This window comes from Parasteatoda tepidariorum, chromosome 9 (assembly GCF_043381705.1).
Source record: "Parasteatoda tepidariorum isolate YZ-2023 chromosome 9, CAS_Ptep_4.0, whole genome shotgun sequence".
In the NCBI taxonomy this organism is placed as follows: Eukaryota; Metazoa; Arthropoda; class Arachnida; order Araneae; family Theridiidae; genus Parasteatoda; species Parasteatoda tepidariorum.
This window is the reverse complement of record NC_092212.1, coordinates 88,094,767-88,107,742: the sequence shown is the minus strand read 5'-3', so window position 1 is coordinate 88,107,742 and position 12,976 is coordinate 88,094,767. Positions and strand designations below refer to the sequence as shown.

At 30.4% G+C, this 12,976-nt stretch overlaps 1 protein-coding gene across 1 annotated transcript in view; it reads left to right on the top strand.

The window, feature by feature from the left end:
• The window catches only part of LOC107455212 (netrin-1), a gene marked incomplete in the record, with an annotated part of 72,175 nt that extends 60,224 nt beyond the window's left edge, over positions 1–11,951 (top strand). The window contains 4 exon segments of the mRNA XM_071184971.1: positions 1,724–1,771; positions 1,859–1,927; positions 4,987–5,175; positions 8,048–11,951. Of these exon segments, the coding sequence (XP_071041072.1) occupies positions 1,724–1,771; positions 1,859–1,927; positions 4,987–5,175; positions 8,048–8,178 (437 nt within the window).
• Positions 11,952–12,976: the final 1,025 nt, after the last annotated feature.

Sequence of the window (12,976 nt, the reverse complement as noted above, 5' to 3'; positions counted from 1 at the left end):
TTTCGGCCCATAGAAGGTCCTATGAGAGATAAAAAATAATTCAATATATAGAAAAATCGGGATTTTATTACTTCAATGCAGACTATTAGCTATCGTAATTATCTCATACTCCAATTAATTTTGTGGTACTTTCACGTACTATAATTACGCATATTTATTGTCAAAATTGATTTCGAAAATTTTATATATGTGTAATTTTTCAAAAAAACCTGTTAGGTTAATTTAGAAAAAAAAAATTGGAATCAAATTTTTTAAATTTATTCTTTTTTCAAAAAATTTTTAAATCTAAAATCAAGTGAACATATGAACAAGTGAATATTTCATTTATATGAGAGTTGAAATATAAGTCGAAATATAATACGCATTTTCCCAAACTGATTTCCCAAATTAAATTTTTCATATTGTTAGATCTTGCAAAAAAATCTGAAATAATTTATGTGATTGCATAAAATTAAATTGCATGTTTAAAAATATTATAAATTTTCTTCGGCGGGAAATTTGAACTTAAAAAATTCTTAAAATTTTAATTCGATTTTTTTCATAAAAGATCAACTGACAATACACAAAATTTGAGGTAATTTGTCACTTTAAGGTGGAAAAGTCGTTGATATCTATGTCCTGTGAACTGTTCAATATTTTGTCAAAACATTGCTATTTTTAATATATTATTCATACAATTATTTTTATATCTGATATCCTAGCTAATTTTTGAAATATTTAACTTTAAAAGTTGGCATCCTCCTATCTTGAAACATAGAGTTAGAGTAGCGCCACCATATAAAAAGAGACAACACGTTTTTGGTCCGTGCTATTTTATATGGCTCTAATGAATTATCTCTATGGTTCTATGGATTATACTCTAATCTATGCGTCAAGATTGGAGAATGCCTCAAATTTTGTGTACACAGTACAGTAGTATACATACACACCTAAGCATACAAATTTTATCAAAGAATTTCATGGTCGAAAACAAAACGCAAAACCGCTAGAGGGAGTCAAAGTTTATGTTCTTATATGAGGCAAAAACACACAAAGAACGATGAAGTTAAGTTATAAAAGCAAATTTAATGGCATGTGATTACAGTAGGTGTTCAAAACAGTGGCCGGCAGCGGCTATGCACGCAGTACAACGGCGAAGAAAAGAGAGGCGAACATTCTGAAACTCACCAGGTATATCACGAACTTTCCCTGCAGCTGGCCGAAAGCTTGGCGACAAGTAACACAGCGCAGTAACTCGAAACAGGAATGGAGCTTTCACGTTTGCATCAAACAATTTTCCAAATGCGCCAGCACCTTTGCGTTTCGTTTTCGACCATGCATTCTTTGATAAAAATTGTTTGTTTGGGTGATGTGTACTATCACTTCCTAAAATTTTGTCCATCTTTTATCTATATATATCCATCAATCCATATATATATATATTCATTCAATTTCCAAATGCATTTTTTAAAGTTTGTAGAATATGACACTTGATGTTAATAGAGTTTTTTTCAAATATTAAATTTTTTTATGTGTGAGAAAAAATTGTAATTATTTAATAAAAAGTAATTTAAATAAAATTTTTCGTTGCTGACTTAAGTAGTAATTGGCATTAAATTTTTTTTTTTTTTAATTACTTGTTTTTCTTCTTCAAACAAGTGATTAAATTGTTTTAAATTGCTCAACTCCGAAGAGATATTATCTAATATTATAATAAAAATCCATTATTATTTTTACATGATAGAAATTCCACGAATGGTTGACGTTCCCAAGAGAGTAACAGGAAGACAAGGTAAAATGATACTTTCGATACCTGTTATTTTGTCATTTTTGTAATATATATATATATATATATATACTTATGATATTTCTTTTTCAGACAAGTGCGGTGTTTGTCCGTCAGCAAAAAAGAAAGTGAATCTAAATAAATTCTGCAAAAGGGATTTTGGTAAGTAAAAGATATTCAAACATTTCACTCAATGAGGAATACTTTTCGTTTGTTTCAGCTCAGTCTATGGATACGTCATTAAAATAAATTGTCCCCCGTAATATGCATTTTTAGAATCCTTGTCAAAATGGAAGTGCATACATATAAGGCAGTGTTTCCTAAACTTATGGCTTTTGTGTACCTTTTCTAAATTTTTCGTAACGCTGTGTACCACTCATAAAAAAAAATGAATGTAGTTTTACTATAAAAATATTGCGATAAAGTTAAAAGTCACAACACTAATTATTAGTGGTATAACAACGCTAATAATAGTGATATCACAACTCTAATAATGAGTGGTGTCTGTTGACACCATTGATTATTAGCTGTTAACTCTGCAAAAAATAGCCAATAGAAAAATACATAATCGTAAATTTTCATGGCTAGCCTTGTTTTTAAATAAAATACTTGACATTTTCGTCTGATGCAAGATATTTCGAATAAGAACGCATACCCCCACTAAACTGTTCCCGCACGCCTGGGTGTACACGTACGACACTTTGGGGAACACTGATATAAGGGATCGGATCAATGAAAAACGCTATCGGTATCTGATGAACCATTGTGATGGCATCAAAACCTGTTAGACGTCAAAAACGGATTGAAAAACGACTATTGAAAACATTTCATCCCCCAGTTCATTGACCCTCAAGCCTTACTAACACCAAGAGTTACTTAACACCCCGTTGGTGAAACACCAAGGTTCCAATATACTATATATATATATATATATATAGTTAAAAATTGTTTTTTGCCGGNTTCGCCGAAGTATTGATATATATATATATATATATATATATATATATACCACAAGGATCTAAATTTACATCTCTCCTAGCTCAAGTGTAAATTAATAAAAGAAAAGTTAATAGTAAGATCTTGAAGCTTATATACATCATTATTCTTAAAACAGAAAACAAAATCTTTCATTGGTTTAATATTGTAATGTTTATTAAAATCTTTTTTTTTTCCATATTAGAAATACAATTTACATTTAATTTGTCACTATTAAGAGAGTTTTTATTACTTCCTGTTGCTTTATGTAAGAGGTTAAAAATTAAAATTAGCAATATACGGTTTCCTTATTTAATAGTCCTAAATTTCATAAAATTCCTATAAAATTTAGAACAATCATGGATCTAATACTTACCTAACTAAACCTCGCACCATTTTCTCCAACTACTTAAATAAAATTATTAACAATATTATTAAAAGAAGTTTTTTTTTTGGATTACCACTAGTAATCAACAGATTTTAAAATTTGTTAAACATAATAAAATTAATTCTATTGCGACTTGATTTCCAGGATTTTTTCAATAGCATTCTTCTTTCTAAACTAAAAGATGTCCTTTTGAGTTATTACTATGATTTTAAAAATATTCTTATTTAAGATTTTGATTATTGGGAAATTCTAATTAATTTTTGCCTTTTTAATAATTATCTTTACAATCGAAAAGATATTTTTATTTAAATTTATGGAATACCGCAAAGATCTAATTTTTCATCTCTCTTAGATAATTTATTTTTTAACTACTATGAAAAACAATTATACTCTTAGTATTAAATTTGTTTTTAGATTTATTGATGATTCAATTGTCTATAGTTTTCAAAATTATACAATTTTGTTAAATAGTATTTACCCTGAGGAATTAATCTTGCTTCGTAATTACGACGATATTTTTTTTTTTTTGGATTTATCTATTACAAAAGAATAAAATAGCTGCATTGTTGATTAATACCATAAAAAAAAATTATTTTAAATTTAATATGAGTAAAAATAATTACATGGAAATCTGATGTATCTAAAAACATTTATTTAAATACCATTTTTAATCAAATGAATAGAATTAAAAGACTATATAGGAATGCCTTTTCTTACCAAAAACAAACTCTTCCAAAATTTGATTAAAAACACTGGATTTGACTACTGTAATTAAGTTCTATATAAAATCATTAAGTTAATCGTATGTTATTATTAATAATAAATTTATTAAAAATGTCTTTGTTAACTGAATTTATATTTTTACCATGCGCAAATCCAATTTGGGGAATTCAGTAGATAAAAATCTGCAGAAGTGTTATAAATATTTTTTTTAATAAACGTTACAATTTTTTCTAAAATCATTAAAATTGTATAATTAAAAATCAACCTTATTAATCTTAAACTTCGAATTATCCAGTATAGTATTATTACCTTACGCACATCCAGTTTCGGGCCAATCCAAGGTAACTAACAAATCAAACATGCTTCAGTACTTCAATAAAAACGTGTCATAAAAATATCCCGCTACTTTTCATTCACAATAAAACTACGCCACTGTTACGCTTTGAGGTAAACTAAATACACTTATAAGTACAAAACTGTAGCTCTCGAGACTGCGGATATATTAGTGCGGATATATTACTAAAAATAACCTTGTTTTTCCATATATTGATTCAAATACGCATTAAAAGATTTGTTACTAGTAAATAAGCAAAAAAGGAATAAATAACAGTGATAAAATAAATAAAAAATGTGACTAAATGTGGCAACAGTAAGGCAATTTTAGTTCACCTCAACACCAAAAATGGTGCCAAACTATACGCCAAAAGTTTTTACAGCGTATACCACACCCATTTAAGCGCATCTTTAAGTAATCATTTCATTTCTTTAAAATAAAATATTATAAAAATACATTGACAAAGATGAATCTTGAGATGACTCTTAAAATTACTTTTATTTACTTGGTGTGCGTTTCGAATGAATTCTTTTGAAATGTTATACTATATCAAATATAATTTCATTTCTAATATTCTTTTCAAGAACATCAGGGCACAAATATTTTTAATACCTATTCTATATTAGTTACCAAATTAAAGCCTTTTAAGAATACCTAAAATGGCTGTGTAAAAGGAGGCGTCACCAGTTTGGTGTGTAAGTATAAAAAGTTATATATAGTTGTATATAGTTATATGTATATAGTTATGTTATAGTTGTCACCCTATTTGGTGTTTGTGTACAAAAGTGTTTCTTTTTTCAGTGATTCAGGCGACCGTCTTGTCACGTGAGGCGACGGGAAGTTGGGTGAAGTTCACCATCCACATCATGCAAGTTTTCAAGCAGGGTAATGCCAAAGTTCACAGGGGGACGCAGATTCTTTGGGTGAGCGTCGATGACCTCGCGTGCAAGTGTCCCAAAATAAAAGTCAAGCAAACCTACCTCTTATTGGGTATGTACGATTCCTGTCCGTTATTTTATGACATTTAAACGAAACTCTAATTCTCGCCGCTCTTCACTCGCGAATCAGTAACGAATTTCAATAGCCATTAAAATGGCGCGAGCACTTTACAAAAAGGAAATTTACTTGTTCGTAACACTCTAAGAGGGCACTTTGTGTTACAAACTCATTTCGTACACAAAGTGCCACTCATTTCGAGAGTGGCACTTCACTCATTTCGAGATCAGTCCAAGAACACACGATCGAGCCATGATGGTTCAAGAGATAGAGCGTTCGCCTTCCAATGTCGTGAACCGGGTTGGAATCTCAGCAATGGCTGGTCGATACGAATTCCGCATCCGTCTAGCACCGATCACAGTGCTGACGTAAAAATATCCTCAGTGGTAGAAGAATTATGGGTTAGAGTTCAGGCTAGCCAATGGGAGGTTTTCGTGGGTTTCCTCTCCGTGTAGCGCAATTACGGATTAGTTGCATCAAAAAGTGCTCCACGAAGGCAAATTTTTCCCAATACTTGATCCAGGAATTCCCCTGTCTTCTGGATTGGGTTTAACAATACGGCGTTGAACATTAGTTGTCGTAAACCTAAAAATTGGGTCGGTTGTACAACGACGGTTATAAAATAAAATAAAAAGGACACACGATGTTCTAAGATGACTTTCGTGTGTTTTGCAATCGATCACTTTCTCTGTACCCTCTAATGTTTCAACTATTATCTTAATTTAACTTCCGATCGAAGTTTCGATGATTTTCCGATAGGAACTAAAATAATAAAGTACAATAATAATGATAATAAATAAAAACTACATTTTTTAAGAAGGAAATGATTTTAAATTCGTACATCACTTTCGTTGTAAAAATTTGAATCGAGAATTCTCACCACGTCTTTTGTTTTAGGTGTGACTAAAATAGCTTGCCGTTATGCTGGACACATCTTGAAGTGAGTGTTTAAGAAATGATCGCTGCTCAAAATGCGTGTTTAACAAAATGGACACATCTCTAGAAGTGTGACGAAAATGGACGCAAATAGAAATACGTGTTTAAGAAAATGGACACAGTTAAAAATGCATGTTTTAAAAATGGACGTGACTGGAAATGTATGTTTATGAAAATAGACAGAGCAAAAAAAATGCGCCTTTTTCAATGTTCAACCTAAATTTAACAACTGAACGAGAAATTTCGACTTCACTTTTTCTCACCATTACAGAATATTTTAAGACTAAGCAAAATCATGAAAATCTGAGGGTATTACAGATTTCATTTCTCAGGCGATCTCTGCGTATTCTAAACGATAAAGTGATTTTTAAAATTTAGAATTCGTAAAACGTAATACCATTATTATAGCAATTACTTAATACCAATAGGTCCAAAATAGAACTTTATTTCCCCATAAAAATGCTCCCAACTATTCTTTCGATCGACTCGTATATTCATTCGATTCAGCGGAAAGGAAAATACAAAAGTCTCACTTGTTTAAATATCGGACGGTACTTTTTGTACCCTTTTTTCACACTTCGTTGATTCAGTATGAAAAAATAAATTCTGTCTAAAAAAAAAAATTCCCGCTCTAATGACACTCTCGAAAAGGATGTGGCATAACAAAGATTTACAGTCTCTGGTCAAATTATTACACGCACTCTCTGTAAAATCTTAATTATCAGCTGATACTATACAGCTTTATTGTTTTTTCGAGACTGTTTACACTAGTTTACGTTCGTGTATTAATTGGTTAACATTGTAATGCAATACGTTAAAAATAAATACAAATAGGAAGTAGATAAAAAGTCCCTTAAATAAATTTCATGTGTGTTTAAATATAAAAGTATTTCATTTAAACTCGTGCAAAACATGTCATTATTAAAAGACAACAGTCATAATTTGGTCTAATTATTATGCTATACTAATATAATACCTGATACAATAAATATTCTATTTTTACATAATATATGGCCTGATTTATTCAATTGTCGAATTTATATCATTTATCATCTAGATGATACACTAACGTAAACAAGTGCAAACAGTAGCCTAAAAACAAAAAAATAGTGCGAGGAGTCCCTCCGCGCTGAAGAAGTTAAACTTCGTAACCTGCGACGTTAATTGTAGAAGAATCAGCAGTCGTAGAAGGATCACTAGTTCTATATTAGTTGCATCAAACCTGCTCCGCTCGCTTCCGTGCTCTGTAATAACGGTAATATTGTGCATTTTTCCCTCGTGGACCTCTTGAACCAGTGGAAGTGCTTGTGGTTGCCTCATCGTCTCGCCCTGGAAAATGTATTTGTATTAATAATGTATGTGAATGCGTCATAATGTAATTTCAGAAGAGAAAACCTAACAATCAATTGATATTCACAAGAGACGCACCTTGACATAACCTTAAATCCGTCGCATTGTTTTCACTCATTTTTTACAATTGTTATCCACTAAATTTGAAAATAAAAAATACTACCCTATTAAATTATGTGTGTATCAAAACAAACTAAAAAAATTATTTATAGAAAAACAATACTTTTTGAGTATTGAGTACAGTTAAGTGCGGTGAGCTGTCTGCTTAACGCTTATAGCTCTGCGTTTTGAGAATACTTTTATGACTTTTATTATTTTTATGCTAGTGAGAACCAAAACAATATGGAAATGAATGAGGGAAAACTGGATCCTACCACGTGATTTCCCGGCCTATAAAAATGTAGCGTTAAACGTTTAATGCAACCTTGTTGGAAGTCGCATAAGAAGTATAACTTCAATAAAGCTGTATAGTATCACCAGACAATTAAGATTTTACATAGAATCTTATAGTGCGTCTAGTAATTTAGACAGGTACTGTATATGAGAATAAAACATTAAGTGAATGTTTTTTTTCTTCCAGGTAAAGACGTGAGACACCCGGATGAGGCCGGACTCTCGGTGGACAATAAGAGTATCGTCATTGAATGGAAGGACGAATGGGCAAGAAGAATGAGACGATACCAGCGCAGGCAGAGGAAAGGAAAGTGCTAAATTTGATCACCCCCAAAAGAGAGTTCAGTACAAAGTTACAAATGCTGAAATATATGCAAATGATGTCATGGGTGTTTGTATTATGAAAAACATTTCTTTTTTCAGCATTTGAAAGGGTTCACCTCACTTTTCTCTAAATTCCAAATTTGCTATTAAAAGTCTAACACAGGCCATTCATTCGGAAGTCATTTTTTCTTTTAAAAAAAATTGCATCCGTTTGAGTTGAAATGATTTAACATATTACGAAACTTCTAATCACAAAGGAACTCTACATTTTCAAACATACAAATAGAAATTTTTTTGTATGTACGTTTTTATAGTGTTGGAACAGTTTGTGTTAAATTATTTTTTTTAGGCATCGTTACCTTAAAAAAATTTAAGCAGAATTCTTTGTTTTCTTTTAAGTAATAAAATCTGCAAACGTACAGCATTATATTATCAATCCAAAACGGATTAACTGTGTAGCATAGTATTGCTTTCAATTTTTGATGAGGTAAAAAATTCCAACGATGTCATTCTCTGGTTTTTCAATTTTTCTTTCAAAGACTTTTTAAAACACATTTATTTTAATGTTAATTTATTTTTAAACGTTTATTAAGAACAAAACTTATCGAGAAAGGGTCCTTTAAACTTATGTACTGCTTGATTCAAAAATATTTTATAAGAAATGGCGAGTTTGAGTCTGCAACTCTCTTTTATTGCAATGGAAACATTTGTTTTGAAAAACATTTTCATACATTTAGTAGACAACTTGGTTAGTCTTAAAAATGTCGCTCTGAAGAAAAAAAGCAAATGAGGAGACAGTTGTCTCCTCTATTATTTGAATCAGTTGGTATCACACTAAATAAATGACAAAAGAAGTGACAAAGTTTTTTTGGTTTATTTTGTGTGACAAATGAATGAAATGCATTCGTCACACATCAAAATAAATTATTAATTCGTGAATCACTCAAATGAATTGTTATTTAAACTTGAAAGTACGCAAATTATTTTTGATTTGTAATTCGCTTTTTTAGCACTCGACTAAATAATATGGTTTTCTTGCTTTTAATGAAAGACATTCATTTTTTCGGTACCTCATAATAAACAGATAGTTCAGCAGTGACAAAAGTAAAAGGAAACCACATGCGGTTTAATTCATTATTAAAAAAAAATAGAAATAAAAATTTAAATGGGGCCTAAAAAATCTGAAATCAATCATTCTTTCCGCGAATTAGGTTTTGTTTACAACATGGCAAAATCTAATACGAATAATACATGTTTGATGCAAGTGCTAAACGAGGGATCATGTTGGTTTAATTTTAATAGAAAAAAATGAGTGAATCTGCTAACGCATGTTACAAAAATAAAATTTGAGATGATATTATTCATTCCAAAAGTTATTTCGAATCGAGATTTCCCTTTTTATTCACGTGATTATTTTGTGGTCGATACTAAGTGATGGAGTCACGTGATTCACTAAAAGGATCACGTTGTTTAACAACGCAAGAGTGTGTTGAAAAAAAAACTTTGTTTTTATTTTTTAGAAGTAGGCACACACATGTGTGAAACAGGTGTTCATGTTTTCTATTCTATAAGTGTTGTAACAAGCTGTGTTGTAAATAGATTTGTGAATATCTCGATGTTGTTGAAGCTCTTTTGTTTTTTTGTCTTAGATATTCTTCTCAGAATTTATTGTGACATAGTTCCTCTAATAACATTGTAGGTGTCCAATAAGCAATACCAGAAACACGTTTTATTAATAACTACAGATTATTTAGACATTTCAATAGTTCTGAAAGATCTCAAAAAAGTGGAATTCATCGGGACAAGGCAGTTCATAAGACACTCTCGGATTGGAGGATTTCAAATCAAGTGAACCAATAATGGAAGCCCTGCCTTAGTTTATTTTATAAATGCATTTCAGTTTTCGTTCGTCTGATTCCTTTCTACTGTATTACACAAATATAAGCAACGAATTTCAATGACCGTTAAAATGGCGCTAAAATGGAATGGACGCTTAGAAGGCACTTTGATTTTTCACTCATTTCCAGATCAGACTCACCCGATGATTGGTCGATACGAATTCCGCATCCTGCTTGAACCAACCACAGTGCTGACGTGTCTTCAGTGGTAGACGGATCATGGGTTAGAGTCCCCTTGCCGTCAGGCTATCCGGGGGTCTTCCTCTTCATGCAATGCAAATCCGGGTTAGTTCCCTCAAAAAGTCCTTCACGAAGGCAAATTTCTCCCAATACTTGATCCAGGAGTTCCCTTGTCTTCTGGATTGGGTTCAGAATGACAAGGTAACGTAGTTGAACATTAGTAGTCGTAAACCCAAAAATTAGGTGAATATTCAACGGTTATAAAAAAAAAATCTACAAAATTAGTTAGTTATATGAAAAATTCGTTAAATTGAAGATCACTTCTTTGAATACTTAAGCAACGCAAAGCAAGTTTTCAATTCATAAACGCTAGACATAATTAAAATAGTAATACACCTTTATCTTGTAAACTAGTATCTACTATTTATTTTATAAATCTTAACCCTAAAAGAAATCTGCATGAAAAGCAGGAATAGAACAAAACATTATCCAGTGTTACACTATCATGCCACATGCATTTTCAACTTTAAAAAATGCTAAATTTATGTATAAAATTATAGCTGCATTTATTATAAAAGTAATTTTAAACATACATTACCTTACGTGTTCTTAAATTTATTTGCTACTGATAAAATCCGTTAATTTTGTCTGAGTTTTCCGTTTGAAATGCAAACAAAAAGGGATTTTACTGCTTTCTCTAAAAGTTAAGTGACTTCGAGAATATATTCAAGGTCATTTCCTCCACAAAATTTGTAAACAAGTTTGAAATGTTCTGAAATATTTTAGGAAATAGGGAAAGTTGATCTCAAAGAAAAGTTCGTTAAATTGAAAATTCACTTCGCTATTTGAAAGTTATTTTACGAAGAAAATTCCAAAATGTTCTTGGTTCTTCGGAGATAACAAATCGCAAAATAGAAGTTCGTTAAATAGAAGCTCTACTGCATATCAATTTGTTCTTTAGAATAAAGATTTAACTCTCAGAATAAACTTTAGAATAAAGATCTATACTGTTGCGAATGCTTCAAGTATTTCGCAAACTGCACAACTGCCACCCGTATCGGAAAGAAAAACTAAATGACTTTTTACTTAACTTAATGCATATGAAAATTATGGTGTAATTACATTTATAATAACGAAAAAAAAAGAACTGCGAACGAGTCCGTAATTTTCTATTTTCACATTTCGCATTTTTTAACAGTTTAATGGATTCTATGTTTATGTAGCGATTTAAATACAAAATTAATAACAGAATTATTTGAAAACTGTTGTGAATTGAAAGGAAATACAGACGGTATATTGATTTTCTTCATAAATCTGATTTTAAAAGCATACTTATTAGAGAGTGAAAAAAAAATAGATAATTTTATAATATGATAATTATTTTTAATCCCAATTGGTAGGAAAAAAAAAATCAAGAATTTCTTGAACGAAGCAACTGTAGTAAGTGTTACAAATTTATGAGACGAGAAAAAAGTCTTCAAATGTATCATATAAAGAAATTCCTAGGGGTTTGACTTGAATTAAAGTGTAGAAGGAAAAAGAGATTGTTTTTTACATATCATGTTAATCTGTTGTGGCAAGACCTTTGTATAGTCGTCTAAATTGTGTCTAAATGTGTTTTGCTATTATTATTGTTTTGTGTCAATACAAAAACAAAATGAAGATTTCCCAATAAAAATGTTAAATGTATTGTTTGTGTGTCACTTTATTCAACACATCTGCAGATCTTATGACACACTTACAAGATTCAATATCCAAAAAGCGGACTAGTATACATTCATTTTAGCTTTTAAAAGGATCAGTAGAGAACAGTAATTAGCACTAAAATATATGCCATAGCCGGTCAAATGACCGTTTAAGAACTTTTGCATCGAAAATGAACACATTTGACTTCATGACTTTTTTTAACGATTATTTACAGTTAACGTACTATTATTATTATGATTTTTTTTTTAAAGAAAATATCTTTAACACTAAACATAACATAACCGGTCAAATGACCGTTCAAGAACTTTTGAATCGAAAATGCGCACATTTGACTTCATGACTTTTTCTAACGATTATTTACAGTTAACGTACTATTATTATTATGATTTTTTTAAAGAAAATATCTTTAACACTAAACATAACATAACCGGTCAAGTGACCGTTCAAGAACTTTTGAATCGAAAATGCGCACATTTGACTTCATGACTTTTTCTAACGATTATTTACAGTTAACGTACTATTATTATTATGATTTTTTTAAAGAAAATATCTTTAACACTAAACAAAACATAACCGGTCAAATGACCGTTTAAGAGCTTTAGCATCGAAAATGCGCACATTTGACTTCATGACTTTTTCTAACGATTATTTACAGTTAACGTACTATTATTATTATGATTTTTTTTTAAAGAAAATATCTTTAACACTAAACAAAACATAACTGGTCAAATGACCGTTTAAGAGCTTTAGCATCGAAAATGCGCACATTTGACTTCATGACTTTTTCTAACGATTATTTACAGTTAACGTACTATTATTATTATGATTTTTTTTAAAGAAAATATCCTTAACACTAAACATAACATAACCGGTCAAATGACCGTTTAAGAACTTTAGCATCGAAAATGCGCTTATCATCTTATCGTTTTTGCACATTTGACTTCATCACTTTTTCTAATAATTATATACACTTGATATTCTATTATTATTATTTTTTTGTTTTTTGT